Source organism: Salmo salar, chromosome 01 (genome assembly GCF_965601325.2).
Source record: "Salmo salar chromosome 01, fSalSal1, whole genome shotgun sequence".
In the NCBI taxonomy this organism is placed as follows: Eukaryota; Metazoa; Chordata; class Actinopteri; order Salmoniformes; family Salmonidae; genus Salmo; species Salmo salar.
In genome coordinates, this window is record NC_138291.1 from 58110001 (window position 1) to 58129139 (window position 19139).

At 46.3% G+C, this 19139-nt stretch overlaps 1 protein-coding gene across 4 annotated transcripts in view; it reads left to right on the forward strand.

Moving 5' to 3' along the window:
• The window catches only part of LOC106605787 (KH domain-containing RNA-binding protein QKI), a 103331-nt gene that overhangs the window by 27891 nt on the left and 56301 nt on the right, over positions 1-19139 (forward strand). For all 4 annotated transcript variants that reach the window (XR_006770183.2, XM_014201737.3, XM_014201744.3 and 1 more), the window contains exons 2-3: positions 664-806; positions 16548-16664. Coding sequence is in view for 3 of the 4 variants with exons in the window: in XM_014201737.3 (XP_014057212.1) it covers positions 664-806; positions 16548-16664 (260 nt within the window). In the remaining variant the exon portion in view is untranslated. The remainder of the gene's footprint in view (positions 1-663; positions 807-16547; positions 16665-19139) is intronic.

Consider the following 19139-nt stretch of genomic DNA (forward strand, 5'->3'; position numbering starts at 1 on the left):
GATGTAGTTGTACGAGCGAGTCTGTGCCACAGATGATGTAGTTGTATGAGCGAGTCTATGCCACAGATGATGTAGTTGTACGAGCGAGTCTATGCCACAGATGATGTAGTTGTATGAGCGAGTCTATGCCACAGATGATGTAGTTGTACGAGCGAGTCTATGCCACAGATGATGTAGTTGTACGAGCGAGTCTGTGCCACAGATGATGTAGTTGTACGAGCGAGTCTGTGCCACAGATGATGTAGTTGTATGAGCGAGTCTATGCCACAGATGATGTAGTTGTACGAGCGAGTCTATGCCACAGATGATGTAGTTGTACGAGCGAGTCTGTGCCACAGATGATGTAGTTGTACGAGCGAGTCTGTGCCACAGATGATGTAGTTGTATGAGCGAGTCTATGCCACAGATGATGTAGTTGTACGAGCGAGTCTATGCCACAGATGATGTAGTTGTATGAGCGAGTCTATGCCACAGATGATGTAGTTGTATGAGCGAGTCTATGCCCCCGTTTTGGTACTTCTTTGTTGTGGTGAGACTGGTATCCTTACCAATCTGCCTTGCACTGTGTTGCGGCGTCTGCGTGACTACAACGGTGTTGTACAGTACCAACGTTGTTCTGACTATCATCTGACTGACGTGTTTCCTTCTCCTCCTGTCATCCAGAGATCAGCCGGGTACGGAAGGACATGTACAACGACACGCTAAACGGCAGCACAGAGAAGCGGAGCAGTGAGCTCCCAGACGCAGTGGGCCCCATGGTGCAGCTCCAGGAGAAACTATTTGTGCCTGTAAAAGAGTACCCCGATGTGAGTACAATCTTTTGTCTGATTACACACACACACACATATACGGAGATACTCACACACATGGGTTATCTCCCCACTGCTGCTAGCAGGGAAATACACACACACACACACACACACACACACGCACCTGAAGAACCACCACAAGTCTACGATGAAAAATGTATGTTTGCGTCAAGGCACTTTCCCTAGATGAATATGAATAATATAACTGTGGGTAAACTGGGTGTGGCCGCATTCAGTATCAGCCTTATAGGATTACCAAGTTATTACAAGTCCTGGTGATCTACTATCCTCTGCGTTAGAGGGTGGGCTCAATGTGCCAGTTATTGATTGGGTTAAGAGTTCTGGGTGCAGTGGGATTCTGACTGGGCACCGTGTAAACCCCAGGGGGGGACGGCTACTTTTATTGGACTGATCCGTCCACATGTGAAGAATAGTCTCAGCTAGCTATTTATTGACATGGGCTTGCATAATGGCACTCAACCGGTACTCTCAGCGCTACATTGTTGAAAGATACAGTTTATATCAACCCATAAACTTCCAAAAGTTGCGTTCTGTTTCGGGACTTAATATATTATTGCTGAACTGCTGTGCTGTTTCTTTACCTCCGTGTTATTAGTCATGTAAACGTGTCGTGTAAGGAGAAATGAAGAAACAACAGAAATGCATCAGGCAGTGGGCACTAGGCGGAAGATTGCATCATCGACGTGAGTCCCCACGTTGAACTTACCTCAACCTCGCGCGTGTGCGTATGTTCTAACTCGCACCTGAAACTATCCGCGTTGTTGTTAACAAATCTTTTAGGCAATCGCCCTCGGATCCTGCTCGCCTAAGCCTGGCCCAGGGGTAGCGAGCCGAGCTCCGAGCTGATTGATCCCAATTAACTTCTTCTTCTGAGTGGCTGATTGTTGCGTGGGCAGCATTAATGGAGTTGAGTCATTGGAGGTTGTAACGCACAGCTCCAGTCCGGATTCGTCTACTGTATTTCTGCTGAGGCTTTTCAAAGGTTGTTTATGCCGCCGTTTTTCACCTGGGGGGGAAACGGTAGTAGTTAAGTCAGTGTACACAGACCACCCATGATACAGACTGCCTCCTATTGACCACCTACTGGACAAAAACTGGTTGAATCAATGTTGTTTCCACGTAATTTCAACCCCCAAAAAATTCAATGTGATGATGTTGAATCAATGTGGAAAACGGATTGTATTCGCAAAAGTTATAAATGTAAGGGGCTTCGTCTGTTTTTCACCCAACGTTTAACCTAAATCCAATGACATGGTGAATTTGTTGGTTGATTTCACGATGAATTCCCGTTAGTTGACAACTCAACCAAATTTATATCGAAACTAGTCGTTGACGTCTGTGCCCAGTGGATTTTGTACAGAACTGCCTTTTTTTGGTGTTGTTGCATGTTATGAATTCATAATAGATTGGGAATATGGATGGCTATAGATGGTATAAGATAATAATGTGTCTCTGCAGTCTGTCCGCCTGTAGTGGGTCTGAGAAAATGTTGTAGATCTCTTGAGTCTCTCTCTCTCTTTCCCAGTCAGTGTGTCTTGGCCTGCTCTTCTAGTCTCTGGTAAAGGACAGCAGCAGCAGAGTGAGTGTCGATGCTGGTTGTCCTTGCTCCTCTGAAGGACCGGGAGGAACATTATTACTGAGGATGGGTTCATTAGGAACACTGAGAGATTATATGAGAGGGCTTCAAATAGCCCCCAGCTGAGAGTGCTGGAGCCGTGCGTGTGTGTGTGTGTGTGTGTGTGCGTGTGCCTGTGTGTGCGTATCGGTTTTACACATATGCTTATCATTACTGATAATTATCATTACTGACAATAAGAGTTGATAGTGTTTGTGACCGGGAGGATCAGTTAAAATGGCGCCGAAGAGGATGGCTGACGTTTTACATGCTCCTAACCAACTGTGCTATTTAGTTTTTTTTGTGTTTGTAACTTATTTTTTTAACTTATTTTGTACATAATATTGCTGCTACCGTCTCTTATGACCGAAAATAACAGCGATTACTCACCTCAAACTGGAAGAAGCTTTTTTCTGTGACGAGTCCGACGAGAAGGATATACTGCTTTCCCGGAAACAGGCCCAAATCCCCGTCATTTGCGTGAAGAAAAGATGGAGGAAATCAGGGCGCAGATCGGGCTGCCTTCTGAGAATCCGTAGGCAAACTCCCACTGCCATCTGTTCTACTGGCTAACGTGCAATCATTGGAAAATAAAATTACGATTATAGTACCAACGGGACATTAAAAACTGTAATATCTTATGTTTCACCGAGTTGTGGCTGAACGACGACATGGATAATATAGAGCTGGCTGGATTTTCCATGCACCGGCAGAACAGAGAAGAAGCTACATCTGGTAAGACGAGGGGTGGAGGTGTGTGTCTATTTGTCAATAACAGCTGGTGCTCAATGTCTAATATTAAAGAAGTCTCAAGGTATTGCTCACCTGAGGTAGAATACCTCATGATAAGCTGTAGACCAGACTATCTACCAAGAGAGTTCTCATCTATATTATTCGTAGCCATCTATTTACCACCACAAACCAATGCTGGCACTAAGACCGCACTCAACCAACTCTGTAAGGCCATAAGCAAACAAGAAAATGCTCATCCAGAAGCGGCACTCCTAGTGGCCAGGGACGTTAATGCAGGCAAACTTAAATCAGTTTTACCAAATTTTACCAGTTTGTCACATGAGCAACCAGAGGGAAAAAAAACTCTATCACCTTTACTCCACACACAGAGATGCATACAAAGCTTTCCCCCGCCCTCCATGTGGCAAATCTGACCATAATTCTATCCTGCTGATTCCTGCTTACAAGCAAAAACTAAAGCAGGAAGTACCAGTGACTCGCTCAATACGGAAGTGGTCAGATGACGCAGATTCTACACTACAGGACTGTTTTACTAGCACAGACTGGAATATGTTCCGGGATTCATCCAATGGCATTGAGGAGTATACCACCTCAGTCATCGGCTTCATCAATAAGTGCATTGACGACGTCATTCCCACAGTGACCGTACGTACATATCCCAACCAGAAGCCCTGGATTACAGGCAACATCTGCATCGAGCTAAAGGCTAGAGCTGCCGCTTTCAAGGAGCGGGACACTAATCCGGACGCTTATAAGAATTCCCGCTATGCCCTCAGATGAACCACAAGCAAACCGTCAATACAGGATTAAGATTGAATCCTACTACAGCGGCTCTGACGCTCTACGAATGTGGCAGGGCTTGAAAACTATTACAAAGGGAAACCCATACGTGAGCTGCCCAGTGACACGAGCCTACCAGACAAGCTAAATACCTTTTATGCTCGCTTCGAGGCAAGCAACACTGAAGCATGCACGAGATGACTGTGTGATAACGCTCTCGGTAGCCGATGTGAGCAAGACCTTATAAACAGGTCAACATTCACAAAGCCGCGGGCCCAGACAGATTACCAGGACGTGTACTCAAAGCATGCGCAGGCCAACGGGCAAGTGTCTTCACTGACATTTTCAACCTCTCCCTGACCGAGTCTGTAATACCTACATGTTTCAAGCAGACCACCATAGTCCCTGTGCCCAAGGAAGTGAAGGTAACCTGCCTAAATTATTATCACCCCGTAGCACTCATGTCGGTAGCCATGAAGTGCTTTGAAAGGCTGGTCATGGCTCATCAACACCATTATCCCAGAAACCCTAGACCCACTCCAATTTGCATACCACCCCAACAGATCCACAGATGACGCAATCTCAATCACTCTCGACACTGCCCTTTCCCACCTGGACAAAAGGAACACCTATGTGAGAATGCTGTTCATTGACTACAGCTCAGCGTTCAACACCATAGTGCCCACAAAGCTCATCACTAAGCTCAGGACCTTGGGACTAAACACCTCCCTCTGCATCTGGATCCTGGACTTCCTGTCGGGCCTCCCCCAGGTGGTGAGGGTAGGCAACAACACGTCTGCCATGCCGATCCTCAACACTGGGGCCTCGCAGGGGTGTGTACTTAGTCCCCTCCTGTACTCCCTGTTCACCCACGACTGCGTGGCAAAACACGACTCCAACACCATCATTAAGTTTGCGGACGAAACAACAGTGGTAGGCCTGATCACCAACAACGATGAGACAACCTATAGGGAGGAGGTCAGAGACCTGGCAGTGTGGTGCCAGGACAACAACCTCTCCCTCAATGTGAACAAAACAAAGGAGCTGATCGTGGACTACAGGAAAAGGCAGGCCGAACAGGCCCCCATTAACATCTACGGGGCTGTAGTGGAGCGGGTCAAGAGTTTCAAGTTCCTTGATGTCCACATCACCAACATACTATCGTGATCCAAACACACCAAGACAGTCGTGAAGAGGGCACGACAAAACCTTTTCCCCATCAGGAGACTGAAAAGATTTGGAATGGGTGCCCAGATACTCAAAGTTCTACAGCTGCACAATCGAGAGCATCCTGACCAGTTGCATCACCGCCTGGTATGGCAACTGCTCGGCTACAGAGGGTAGTGCATACGGCCCAGTACATCACTGGGGGCCAAGCTTCTTGCCATTCAAGACCTATATAATAGGCGCTGTCAGAGAAAAGCCCATAAAATTGTCAGAGACTCCAGTCACCCAAGTCATAGACTGTTTTCTCTGCTACCGCACGACAAGCAGAACCGGAGCACCGAGTCTAGAACCAAAGGGCTCCGAAAACAGCTTCTACCCCCAAGCCGTAAGACTGCTGAAAAATTAATCAAATGGCCACCAGACTATTTACATTGACACCCCCCCTCTATTTGTTTTATACACTGCTGCTACTCGCTGTTTATTGTCTATGCATAGTCACTTCACCCCTACCTACATGTACAAATAACCTTGACTAACCTGTACCCCTGCACACTGCATATGTGGGAACTCCTTCAAGACTGTTGGAAAAGCATTCCAGGTGAAGCTGGTTGAGAGAATGCCAAGAGTGTGCAAAGCTGTCATCAAGGCAAAGGGTGGCTATTTGAAGAATCTCTACATGATTCCATATGTGTTAATTCATTGTTTTGATGTCTTCACTATTATTCTACAATGTAGAAAATAGTACAAATAAAGAAAAACCCATGAATGAGTAGGTGTGTCCAAAACTTTTGACCGGTAGTGTATATTTTTTTCATTACAGAAGTCCGGATATCGGTGTCATCATATGTAGCTACAGTTGTCATGACATCCCAGTAAGATGGAGCCGTAGCTTTATTTCTGCAGTACCAAGGCAAAGCAACAGATATGCCACATCACTTCATAGTCTTTAAAAACAGCCATTTTCAACAAACTCGACTAGACAATACAAATCTAAGTAATGAAAAAGTTAAAGTAATACTTTTAATTGTCGTCGTCCCCCTCCCTTTTTGTACACTGCTGCTACTCGCTGTTTATTATCTATGCATAGTCACTTCACCCCCACCTACATGTACAAATTACCTCAACTAACCTATACCCCTGCACACTGACTCGGTACCGGTACCCCCTGTATATAGCCTCGTTATTATTTTATTGTGTTACTTTTTATCATTTTTTACTTTAGTTTATTTGGTAAATATTTTCTTAACTCTTCTTGAACTGCACTGTTGGTTAAGAGCTTGTAAGTAAGCATTTCACGGTAAGGTCTACACTTGTTGTATTCATCGCACGTGACAAATAAAGTTTGCATTGATTTTGAGTTGATTTTGACCTAGTTGAGCGGTGTGAGGAAAGCTTCTTTATTTTAACTCGGAATAAGGAATACGGGAATATGACATTCTATCAATTGGAGAGTAGTGTTTTGGTTGAGGGTGCAGCACCTCTTTGCTAATTGCAGAGGACCCCCATGTAGGAAATCATTAACTTAAAACTATCAGCTCTATGGCTCTTCATGGAACTGCTTCTGAAGCACTCCAATTCTAGCCCCGGGTGGCATGGGAGGGTGGGGGTAGAGAGGGATGGTGTTTGCATAAATGTAGGGAAGGGGAGTTACTGGGGGATACCCATTACCTCCACCTGGGGGGGAATGGTTAAGGGCAGGCATGGGGTGCTACCCTGTAGAGGGGTAGAGGGAGTAATGGTGGGGTTTAAGGAGGGAGTGGAAGTCAAGGATAGGGTGGGAGAGTTGTTGGAGAGGTGTTGATGCTTGTATTTATTATGGATCCCCATTAGCTGCTGCCAAGGCCGCATCGACTCTTCCTGGGATCCAGCAAAATTAAGGCAATTATACATTTTAAAAACAACTAAAAATGACAATACATTCATAACAGATTTTACAACGTAGTAAGTGTGTGCCCTTGATATGAGGGAACCTACCTCTTCAAAAAAACATCTCAAATAATGTGTGTGTGTGTGTGTGTGTGTGTGGTGGGCGAGTTGATGATGAATGTGTGTGTGAGATGATTTGGGGGAATTGGGGCAGGGGAGTCGCGGCCTGGTCTGTCTGATAAAGAGAGATTCTCTCGTGTCTCACCCTCGTCTCTGGGACAGGAGAGCAGCGGCACGGAAATGAATTTCCCCCTTCAAACTCCTCGCAGCGCTGCTGCCACTGTTTTGGCAACCCACACCCATTCCAATTTGCTGAACAATGTTATTAGGCAATGAAAGCGAGTGTGTGCGAAAGCGAGTGTGTGTGTGCGTTTAAAAAGAAAGGGGGAATAGTGTGGTTAATGGATTGTTTTCTAGTGGACTATAAATACATTGCAGGAGTTTGTGGGGACAAAGCTTTTAATTGTGCTCAATACAACAGTGTGAGGTGGAGGGAGAGGGACAGGCAATGGAAATTAGCTGTTGTCATCAATCATTTGGCTGCTGCGTGTCTTTTTCTGGGTCATGCTCATCCACAGCAGAGATGAGAGAGAGAGAGACCATTACTGATTTATTAATCATTGCATGTGTGGCTGGATTCATTCTCCCACAGTCCTCTCATTTGGCCTTGGCCATCCTTCACAAACCTCAAGGAGGGAGGAAGCCAGGGAGGGAGGAAGCCAAGGAGGGAGGAAGCCAAGGAGGGAGGAAGCCAAGGAGGGAGGAAGCCAAGGAGGGAGGAAGCCAGGGAGGGAGGAAGCCAAGGAGGGAGGAAGCCAAGGAGGGAGGAAGCCAAGGAGGGAGGAAGCCAAGGAGGGAGGAAGCCAAGGAGGGAGGAAGCCAAGGAGGGAGGGAGACGTGTAGGGAGGGAGACGTGGAGGGAGGGAGACGGGGAGGGAGGAAGCCAAGGAGGGAGGAAGCCAAGGAGGGAGGAAGCCAAGGAGGGAGGGAGACGTGTAGGGAGGGAGACGTGGAGGGAGGGAGACGTGGAGGGAGGGAGACGGGGAGGGAGGGAGACGGGGAGGGAGGGAGGGAGGGAGAGAGAGACGGGGAGGGAGAGAGAGACGGGGAGGGAGGGAGGGAGAGAGAGACGGGGAGGGAGAGAGAGAGAGAGAGACGGGGAGAGAGAGAGAGAGACGGGGAGAGAGAGAGAGAGACGGGGAGAGAGAGAGAGAGACGGGGAGGGAGGGAGAGAGAGAGAGAGAGACGGGGAGGGAGGGAGAGAGAGAGAGACGGGGAGGAGAGAGAGAGAGACGGGGAGAGAGAGAGAGAGAGAGAGACGGGGAGGGAGGGAGAGAGAGAGAGACGGGGAGGGAGGGAGAGAGACGGGGAGGGAGGGAGAGAGACGGGGAGGGAGGGAGACAGCGAGGGAGGGAGAGAGAGAGAGACGGGGAGGGAGGGAGGGAGACGGGGAGGGAGGGAGGGAGACGGGGAGGGAAGAATAGAGAGTGGAGATAGCACACACACACACTTCCAAATTGCCTATCTATGTACTGTGTGTCTCTCTCTCTCCCTATTTGAAGAATAAACACTCTAGCAGAGAGACAGCATTAGTGGATGTAATTTATCCATCACTCCAGGTGTCTTACTTTTAATTGAGTGACGCAGAGAGACCCACACTGGACAGGGACTGTAGATTGAGCGGCTGCTTTTTCCTGTGTTTTTCGTGTGGGGTGTGTTGTCCCTGTGTAGGTGTTCTATGTGTGTGTGTTTGTCCGCACACTTGTTTGTGTGTGAGAGAGAGACAGAGGGAGAGAGGGCTGGGAGGAGTGACCTTGACTTTAAGAGGTCAGTCCTCCCTCCCGTCCCTGCTGCGTGAGGTCCACTTGAGGTGCAGAGAAGATTGAGAAGTGAGTAAAAGGGTGAGAGAGGAGGGAGGGCTGTCTGTGATTAGGTGAACTATGCAGTATAAATTAGCCCCCTCATTATTGTGATGATAAGAAACCCGAGCTAGACACAGGGGAGAGAGGAAGGTTCCAGCAACACAGCAACACAGGCGTTGTGGGTCACAAGCATGGCTAATGAAGGTTAATTAGGGTTCATTAGGACATTAGGACCGCTAAGCTGACACACAGCATCATCATCCGGCAGCGGATGAGGCTCACCTCATTCTGTCATCCAACACACACTGCTCAAACGGATGACGAAATGCCAATATGTCATTCTACTAAATCTATGGCTATGGGGAGGAAAATCCTTCGGTTATGTAGATTCAGTTTCACTTTATTTGGATAGTTCCATGTACAGTGAGGGCCAAAAATATTTGGACAGTGACAAATGGTTTGTTGTTTTTTGGTTCTGTACTCCAGTTCTTTGGATTTGAAATGGTACAATGACTATGAGTGCAGATTGTTAAAGTGCAGACTGTCAGCTTTCATTTTAGGGTATTTTCATCCATATCGGGTGAACCATTTAGAAATTACAGCACTTTTTGTACATAGTGTCCCCATTTTAGGGGACCAAAAGTATTTGGACAAATTCACTTATGTGTATTAAAGTAGTCAAAAGTATAGGATTTGGTCCCATATTCCAAGCACATGTAACTGTGCAGGTTCCGTCCCTCTCTTCGCCCCAACCTGGGCTCGAACCAGGGACCCTTGCACACATCAACAACTGACACCCCACGAAGAATCGTTACCCATCGCGCCACAAAAGCCTTGCAACGCAAGGGGAACAACCACTTCAGGTCTCAGAGCGAGTGACGTCACTGATTGAAACGCTATTAGCGCGCACCACCACTAACTAACTAGCCATTTCACATCGGTTACACACACAATGACTATATCAAGCGTGTGACTCTACACACTTGTTGGATGCATTTGCAGTTTGCTTTAGTTGTGTTTCAGATTATTTTGTGCCCAATAAAAATGAATGGTAAATAATGTAGTGTCATTTTGAAATCACTTTTATTGTAAATAAGAATAGAATATGTTTTTTTTAATACTTCTACGTTAATGTGGATGCTACTATGATTACGGAAAATCATGAATGAATCGTGAATAATGGTGAGTGAGAAAGTTAGAGACACAAAGATCATACCCCCAAGACATGCTAACCTCTCACCATTACAATAACAGGGGAGGTTAGCATTTTATATCATAGCCCCAAGACATGCTAACCTCTCACCATTACAATAACAGGGGAGGTTAGCATTTTATATCATAGCCCCAAGACATGCTAACCTCTCACCATTACAATAACAGGGGAGGTTAGCATTTTATATCATAGCCCCAAGACATGCTAACCTCTCACCATTACAATAACAGGGGAGGTTAGCATTTTATATCATAGCCCCAAGACATGCTAACCACAAACCATTACAATAACAGGGGAGGTTAGCATTTTATATCATACCCCCAAGACATGCTAACCACAAACCATTACAATAACAGGGGAGGTTAGCATTTTATATCATACCCCCAAGACATGCTAACCACAAACCATTACAATAACAGGGGAGGTTAGCATTTTATATCATACCCCCAAGATATGCTAACCACAAACCATTACAATAACAGAGGAGGTGAGCATTTTTGGTGGGGTATGATATTTACACCTCTAACTTTCTCATTGAATGTTTTCATAATTTACCTGCAGATAATCGGCAAAAAGCAGCCTACCAGTATGCAAATGGGGGAGCAAAAAGAACGGCTCGCTCACCGATGCAATTCGGTTTCCGTTCACCTAAAATATCTGTTCAAAAAGAGCCGTTTGCCCATCACTAGGCTACACTGACGAGTCACTTTCAATGGAAAGGGGGATACAACTGAATGCATTCATGTGAAAATATGTTTTCCGCGTTTAACCCAACCCCTCTGAATCAGAGAGCTGGGGGGGGGGGGGGGGGGCTGCCTTAATCGACATCCAGGTCATCGACGCCCGGGGAGCAGTTCTTGTTGGGGGTTAACTTGTTCAGAAGCGCTACCATGGGCATAGAACTACGTTGTATGATTTATGGATCGCAAAGGCATGTAGGAGATTGACTTTATGTCGGGTCAGTTCGACACCTTTTATACACTAGTCAACACAAGCTGCCAGTCAAAAGAACAGGAAATAGCCTATGTGCCCTGACACTGTGACTGACTATAGGCCTACGAAACAGGCAAAATAAAAGAATAATTCACAATGAAGTGGATTTCAACTCGTCGATACTGCTTACATTACAGGGTGCGTGTAAATTCACTCACAGGAGACGATGAAGCATCATGCTCTCCCTCCGTGGAAGAAGTCCAACTGCAGCCAACCACAGCGCACAACGTTGACACAGGTACCGAGAGGCGGGACAGACAGCCTTCTGACAAACCAGCGGTGTTTCCCTGTCATTGCTCGCTTTGTGATTGACAAGCGCCTGTCCTATCCAAAGATCACTACAAGATGCATATCATTCATTCTAGCGGGAGAGGGCTATAAGGACTTTTCTGACTGGCGAATTGAAACGTTTAAGTGAAAAGAAGCCTAGTTTAATTAATGAATTGGAAAAAAGTAGCTTAGGGTAAACCCTGTTTCATGTTCAAACACACTTAAAAGATATTTGAAAGGTCAATTATGATTAGGTCAATAATCACACGCACATTCTCACACACACTCACCTGTTGAAAGAGCTATCTGGCCTTTCTTCCTGCACGCTCGCCCTCTGTCCTCCGTAATAATGAAAACAAAAGACATCCTGCAGAAGGGAATTAGAGCAGAGTGCTATTAGAAGTCACGCAGTAATTCATTTGCCTATTAAAGTAGCTCGTTTATCTTCATAAAACAATGAGATCAGTGTGAGTGTGTGCCGATTGGTCCAGCATGCTCTCGGTTTAAAATGGCCCTAATTACTTTCGTTTTTTATTGTAGTTGATGGAAAACATACTTAATCTCCACTGCCCAGATTGGATAAATAGGGCGAGTCCTTTAAAAGCAGATATTAGACATTCCATTAGCTTCAATGGATTTTCTCACTCTCCACTTCCCTCTCTCTTAGTTTTGGGGGAGGAGTGGAGATGGGTTGTGTCGTTGCTGGGGCCACTGACTCAATCTGTCTCTGTCCTGTTGGCCTCTCCAGCTGGCTGCTCTGATCAATACTATGGATGGGGGTTTGGATCCACCATTTTACTGCAATGATTTGAACTTACTCTATCCACCCGGTCCAGTTTCCACCCGTCCACCCTAGAAATGTCGGAAATTGTGCAGTTGGGCCGAGAGACTCACTTGCTTTATAAATACATGGACAGTGGACACACATGAATACAGTATGTGTTTGACCCCAGTGCACCTGCTGCGGCCCTGTGTTGGTTCTTTAAAAGAAAGAGAATGCCCGTTGTGATGCTGAGTGAGCTGCAGCTGCCATGTGGATCACTCGACGTCTGACAGAAAAGGTTAAACACAGGAAGTTAAGGCTGGGACGATACCAGTATCACAATCATTTTTTCCCATGGCATAAATGAGAACACAAAGCAGATCAAATTCTTTGGTCCGTTAAAAACCTGCTGTGTGTCAAATATAGTGTCCTATAACTTTGAAAATAAATAAATGTGACTGGATGACAACATAATGATGTTTGTTTCCAACATTATGGCTAAAGAAGTGAAATTGTGTGTTTTGTTTCCTTGCCACGATACTAACGAGTATTTGCGGTACTGGTATCGTCCCGGCCCTACTGGAAGAGGGACGTGGGGGGTAGGGGGGCACCCTCCACAAAGACAATTCTTGTCTGAAGCACACTAACCCTACCAATGCTGATAACCTTCACGCAAATCCCCTCTCTCACATTGCCAGTCACTCGCCCAGATTTCGCCTGACAAGATGGGAGATGGGATTCTAATTCTGCCCTTTTTTATTTACCTTGTCTCAAAACACATGCACGTGCAGGGAAAGCACACACACACACACACACACACACACACACACACACACACACACACACACACACACACAGAGACACACACACACATACTACTGTCCTCTCAAAACACACAAAGCCTTACGATCCCCAATTCCCCACCTCAACCCTACTCGGAGGCATTCATCACTGCCAAATGCATCGAAGTACTGTGCTTGGCATGATGGGTTAGGAGACTTGGAACACAAAGCTGGGCAGAAGAGGGGAGGAGAGAGGGATGCTCCTAAAGGAGGGATAGCAACATGCAGGTGACAGACCGGAGGGAGACCAGAGGGGGTTGAGAAGTGTTTCTTCGAGTCCCCTTTCACCTTCATGCTGTCACTTGCACTTTTTGTTGCGCCGGGTTGTGTCACTATGAATAAGTCAGATGCTCTTTCATGAACCGTTTTTTTTTTTACAGAGGAGGGGATGTTTGACTATGATAATGCATTTGACTTTTCATGCTTTGGAAAACTAGAAGGGTTCCGACGGCTCAGATATTTTGTTGAAACGTCGTAGGTAGGGAAATTATTATTATTTTTTTTCAGTAGATGGTCATCGTCTACATGATGATGATGATGATGATGTTGATGCTGATCTTCATCATCGTCATCATCATGACAGTCAAGGTGTAAGAGAGAGAGAGAGAGAGAGAGAGAGAGCCTGCCTCGATCCGGAATCTCCTGGCAGCTGCGCCGAGGGTTTCTTCTGAATTGTAGGGTGAAAGTGATGGTTGTTCCATGGCCGGTGTCTCTGTATTGCAACGAACACAACGGTGTGGTACAGAGAGACCTGCGTCAGAGAGTGGCGATAACTCCTGTAGCCTGGCTTTTTGATTTCCCTTCCCGGTGAATTTGAGCTGAGCTGTACTTATGAAAATGAGGAAGTCCTGTGGTTTCTATGATTGTTCAGGCTCAAAAGGAACATATTTTATCCAGGAGATAAGAAAGCGTGATTGACTAGTGTGACACCACTGACTGAGCTCTCGAACACCGTCATGCAAAAACCTGTATACCTCTGTGATGCCCAATCAAAGAGAGATTGCAAAAGTGAAATTGTCTTAAATGGCAGGCATTGAGGATTATGCAGAAAGCTGGCTCTATGGAGTGACCTGTGTCTCTATGCTGAGATATTGTCTTTGTTATATCTTGTCGTTGGGGAGTGGTGTGTGTGTGTGTGTGTGTGTGTGTGTGTGTGTGTGTGTGTATTGTGTATAGGGACATAGTGCATGGCAGAGCAGTAGAATGTGCCCTTTTCAACCATGCCAGGTGCAAACTCCTTACTTTGGCAGCTGACAAACGGCTAAAACAACTGGGCTTTCAGCGAGGTGCTGAAACACACAGGAAGACAGCATGGGGTCTGTTTATTCGGTACATCTCAGTCATTTAGAGGTTTGGAGGGTGAAACTGGAGATTCCACAATGTTTGTAGGCATTTCTTGTACATTTTGTACTTTCTTTCGGGTTGGTATTCAAAGATAAGCAAATAGAGCTTCATGTTGCCGATGGACAGAATTTCCATAGCGAGGGAGAGACGAGAGGAAAAGGGGGGAGGGAGAGAGCAAAATTGAAAGAAGGGCAGAGCACACGATAAACATTGCTCTTGCTCATCGCACAGTACATAACTTTGGACACGAGAGCTGCAGAGCCAACAGAAAGACAATATATACTGAACAAAAATATAAACGCAACATGTAAAGTGCTGGTCCCATGTTTCATGAGCTGAAATAAAACATCCCAGAAATGTTCCATACGCACAAGAAGTGTATTTCTCTCAAATTTTGCGCTCAAATTTGTTTATATCCCTGTTAATGAGCATTTGTCCCTTGACAAGACAATCCATCCACCTGACAGGTGTGGCATATCAAGAAGCTGATTAAACAGCGTGATCATTACACAGGTGCACCTTGTGCAGTTTTGTCACACGGCACAATGCCATAAATGTCTCAAGCTTTGAAGGAGCGTGCAATTGACATGCTGACTGCAGGAATGTCCACCAGAGCTGTTGCCAGATAATTGAATGTTTATTTCTCTACCATAAGCCGCCTCCAACGTTGTTTTAGAGAATTTTCCAGTATGTCCAACCGGCCTCAAACCGCAGACCAGGTGTATGGCGTCGTGACCAACACATTCATATCTGTGTTCCCAGTCATGTGAAATCCGTAGATTAGGGCCTAATGAATATCTTTAAATTCACTGATTTCCTTATATGAACTGTAACGCAGTAAAATCTTCCGGACCTCATTTTAATGGATTGTCAATACTTCAAGCTCAATTATTTGTGTTGCACAGCACTTTGATAGCCACAGAGGAGGGAGTAACCATAGTAGTCCATATGTTTCCCACAGCTCTTCGTCACTCACATCCTTTGATTCAAAACACTGTCAAAGTGAATGTACAGATGTAGGATCTTAATTTGATCACCCTGTTGCAGGAAGAAAGTGCAGGAAATGTAAAACTTGTGGTGTATTTGAGGTTTAAAAATGCTTCTCAATTTAGCATTTTCCACTTTTTACATTTCTGACTTGATTTTCCCCACGCGAAAAATGTATCAACCATTCAAAAATGTCCATTCATTATAATTAAAAGCAAATCAAATTTTATTTGTCACATGTGCCGAATACAACAGGTGTAGACTTTAACTGTTTTCTTTACCGTTAAGTGCTTACTTATGAGCCCTTTCCCAACCATTCATAGTTAAAAAGTATAAAATGTGCTAATAAAAATAGAAAAGAGTAACACAATAAATAGGAGTACCGGTACCGAGTCCACATAATAATTCGCATTTCCTGTTGCTACGGGGTTATTTTCCTGCTGTAGCAAACTGGCTCAAATTAAGATCCTACATCTGTATTGACATGAAGTGATCAGTGGAGATAATGGTGAATGCCAATCTTTAAAACCTTTCATTGTTGTTCTTGCTCTGTTTCGTTTGAACCCAGTAGGTCTTGTTGCTATTAACTTGGCCAGTCAGTCAGTCCGTCTCTCTTGTCCTTTAAGGCCCAGGACCTGTCTGTGTGTCAGTCTCAGTCCCAGCTCATCAATATGCAGCAGCCCTCATGAGTCTTGACTGACAGGCAGTGTAAAGTCCAGTGAGGAGAAGAGCAGAGAGGAGCTGCTGATCGATGGGCGAACGATTGCTGAGCCTTATCTTGTCAGCGGCGTCTGGTCGCAAGACACTCCCGATATCGGCTGCTTTTCAGCCGCCATCGAGCGTCATTGTGTAAGAGCGCCAGGCGGGTGATGAGGGCGTGAGATTACAGCGAGGTGGGAGGGTCATGCGACGGGCTACCTCGTCTGCATCATCGCCTTGTTTTCTCGTTCTTTCTCTGTGCTTCCATATCTTTGTATCTGATCCCTCTCTCTTCTCAACATGTCAGGGTTGAGAAAATCAGTTAACATTTCCATTACAGATATGTTTCAACTGTCTACTATGTCCTCATACATATCAATGATAAAGTGTCCTGTTGTCTATGTTCAAGAACTGCTCTGATTCTGAGCCCAGGTTCTAATTTGTGTGTGCGTGTGTGTGTGCGTGTGCGTGTGCGTGTGTGTGTGTGTGTGTTTCTCTGGCAGTTTAACTTTGTGGGCCGTATCCTGGGACCACGGGGGCTGACAGCCAAGCAGCTGGAGGCAGAGACAGGATGTAAAATCATGGTGCGCGGAAAAGGCTCCATGAGGGACAAGAAGAAGGTAAGGCGAGCACACACACACACACACACACGCACAACCACACACACACACACACGCACAACCACACACACACACACACACACACACACAACCACACACACTTGTTTGCTCTTGGGGACCTAAAATGTATATCCATTTAAAATCCTATTTCCCCTAACCCCTAATCTTAAACCTAACCCTAACTTTAACCTATAATCCGAACCCTAAATCTTAATATGTCCCCACAAGGGAGAATTTTCTTGTTTTACAATCCTTGTGTGGACTTTTGGTGATTTCAGGCAACCACGAGGATGGAAGAACAAGACCACACACACACACACACATACACACACTATAGCTTCCGTCCCTGGGCTTGAACCAGGGACCCTCTGCACACATCAACAACAGACACCCACGAAGCATCGTCACCCATCGCGCCACAACAGCCGCAGCCCTTGCAGAGCAAGGGGAACAACTACTTCAGGTCTCAGAGCGAGAGACGCGCACCACCGCTAACTAACTAGCCATTTCACATCAGTTACACTCACCCCCCTTTGACTTCCTTCTGTTCCGCAGTAACCAGTGATCCGGGTCACGGCACCAATGTAACAGTATAGCTTCAGTCCCTCTCCTCACCCCAACCTGGGCTTGAACCAGGGAACCTCTGCACACATCAACAACAGTCACCCACGAAACATCGTTACCCATCGCGCCACAAAAGCCGCGGCAACTAATTCAGGTCTCAGAGCGAGTGACGTCACCCGATTGAAACGCTATTAGCGCGCACCACCGCTAACTAACTAGCTAGCCATTTCACATCGGTTACACACACTCACACACACACACACACGCACACACACACACACACACACACACACACACACACACACACACAGGCACTATAAACTCACCCTCACACACAGATTGCTATTTACAAAGTAAAACCTTACTTCATTTTCTCTCGTTATCGATCATGTCAGCAATTGACCGCCCTAATCTCTTCGTCTTTTCTCAGATGCCTTCCATTGATACAGGCTCCAGTCATTGTGTAAAACTAGTAGAGTGTGTTTTCATACTGTGTGCATGAGCAGTACTACTACCCTCCAAGGGTGTGTCCACTAGTCTGCAGGGCCGTCTGAAGATCTCAGATATTTCCTCCTATTGGGAAACAACAATCATTCCCCCAAGCTGCACTGTCGCTCTGAGAGGGGCAGGTGTTCAAACATTGTCCTTGGCCTCAGATCTGTGGGGCCCAGCAGCAGTGGGGCTAGATGGGCCCCCAGTCCAGCCTGGCCCTGTCCCTGAAACGTGACCATGTTGGGGCGGTGTGATCTTCTAACCCTGGCCCCTGTAGGATGGGAGAGGAGCACTGGGAGGTGGTCTGGGACCAAGTGGTCTTCCATGCTCCTCTTAGACATACATACGCACGTGCGCACGGACACATAGACAAATACACACACACGGACACACACACACACACACAGACATTTATTTATTTCCCATCTTTCTCTTTTCAGAGAAAGGTCCGTTTTTATTTCCACTGTATAAGCAGGGCCCTGCCTTCTATTTGGACAAGTGGTGTTAGTGGAGATGGTTATCTGAGCTCTTCCACAGACTCCCAGTGGGGGCACTGGCAGAAAAAATAAAACAAGTGTCTCTGATATCAATGTTGTGGTCTCCTGCCCCCCTCCACATCTCCTTCAGCTCGCCGTCCTGCAGAAACCCAGCTGCTCTATCTGTATCATATCTCCCACCACAGAGCAGGGTGAGGCTCTCTTTTTAGTCTAACCACTATGGTGTTAGTGATGAACTGTACTACAGGGTAAATCAAAACTACTGGTCTTTCTCGCATCATAAAGCACAGTCAATGACCCCCCTCTTGTCCTTCCTCTGTTCGTCCATCTCTCCTGTTCCCAGTCTCTTTCTTTGTCTTCCCCTCCTTCCCTCTCTCTGTTTCGTTTTCTGTATTTTCTCTCCATCTCTCTTTCTCTCTCTCTCTCTCTCTTTCTCTCTCTCTCTCTCTCTCTCTCTCTCTCTCTCTCTCTCTCTCTCTCTCTCTCTCTCTCTCTCTCTCTCTCTCCTCTCTCTCTCTCTCTCTCTCTCTCTCTCTCTCTCTCTCCCCCTCTCTCTCCCCCTCTCTGTGACTGAAGGGCGTTGTTGTTGCAGTGGTTATCGGGATCCTCGCTACCTGCACGTATTTTATTAGATGACCGAGCAGCGCAGAGGCTGGTGTCCTTGTCCTCGGCGTACTGTCTCGTGCCACGTACACACTCCTTAAGTGAAACAAATGCCTGCCGACACAGATTGGGTCTTGTGGAATGCAGAAGGCGGTGTGGAAACACAACCCCCCCCCCACACAGCAGCCAGCCAATAGATAACCATTGAGCAGCAGCGTTCCCACACTAACTCACGTAACCGTAGGATGAGTGTTAGGAACTCCAGTTATAGCAGGGCTACGCGAAACCACACAAAACGTTTATGCGCCGGGTGGGGCTT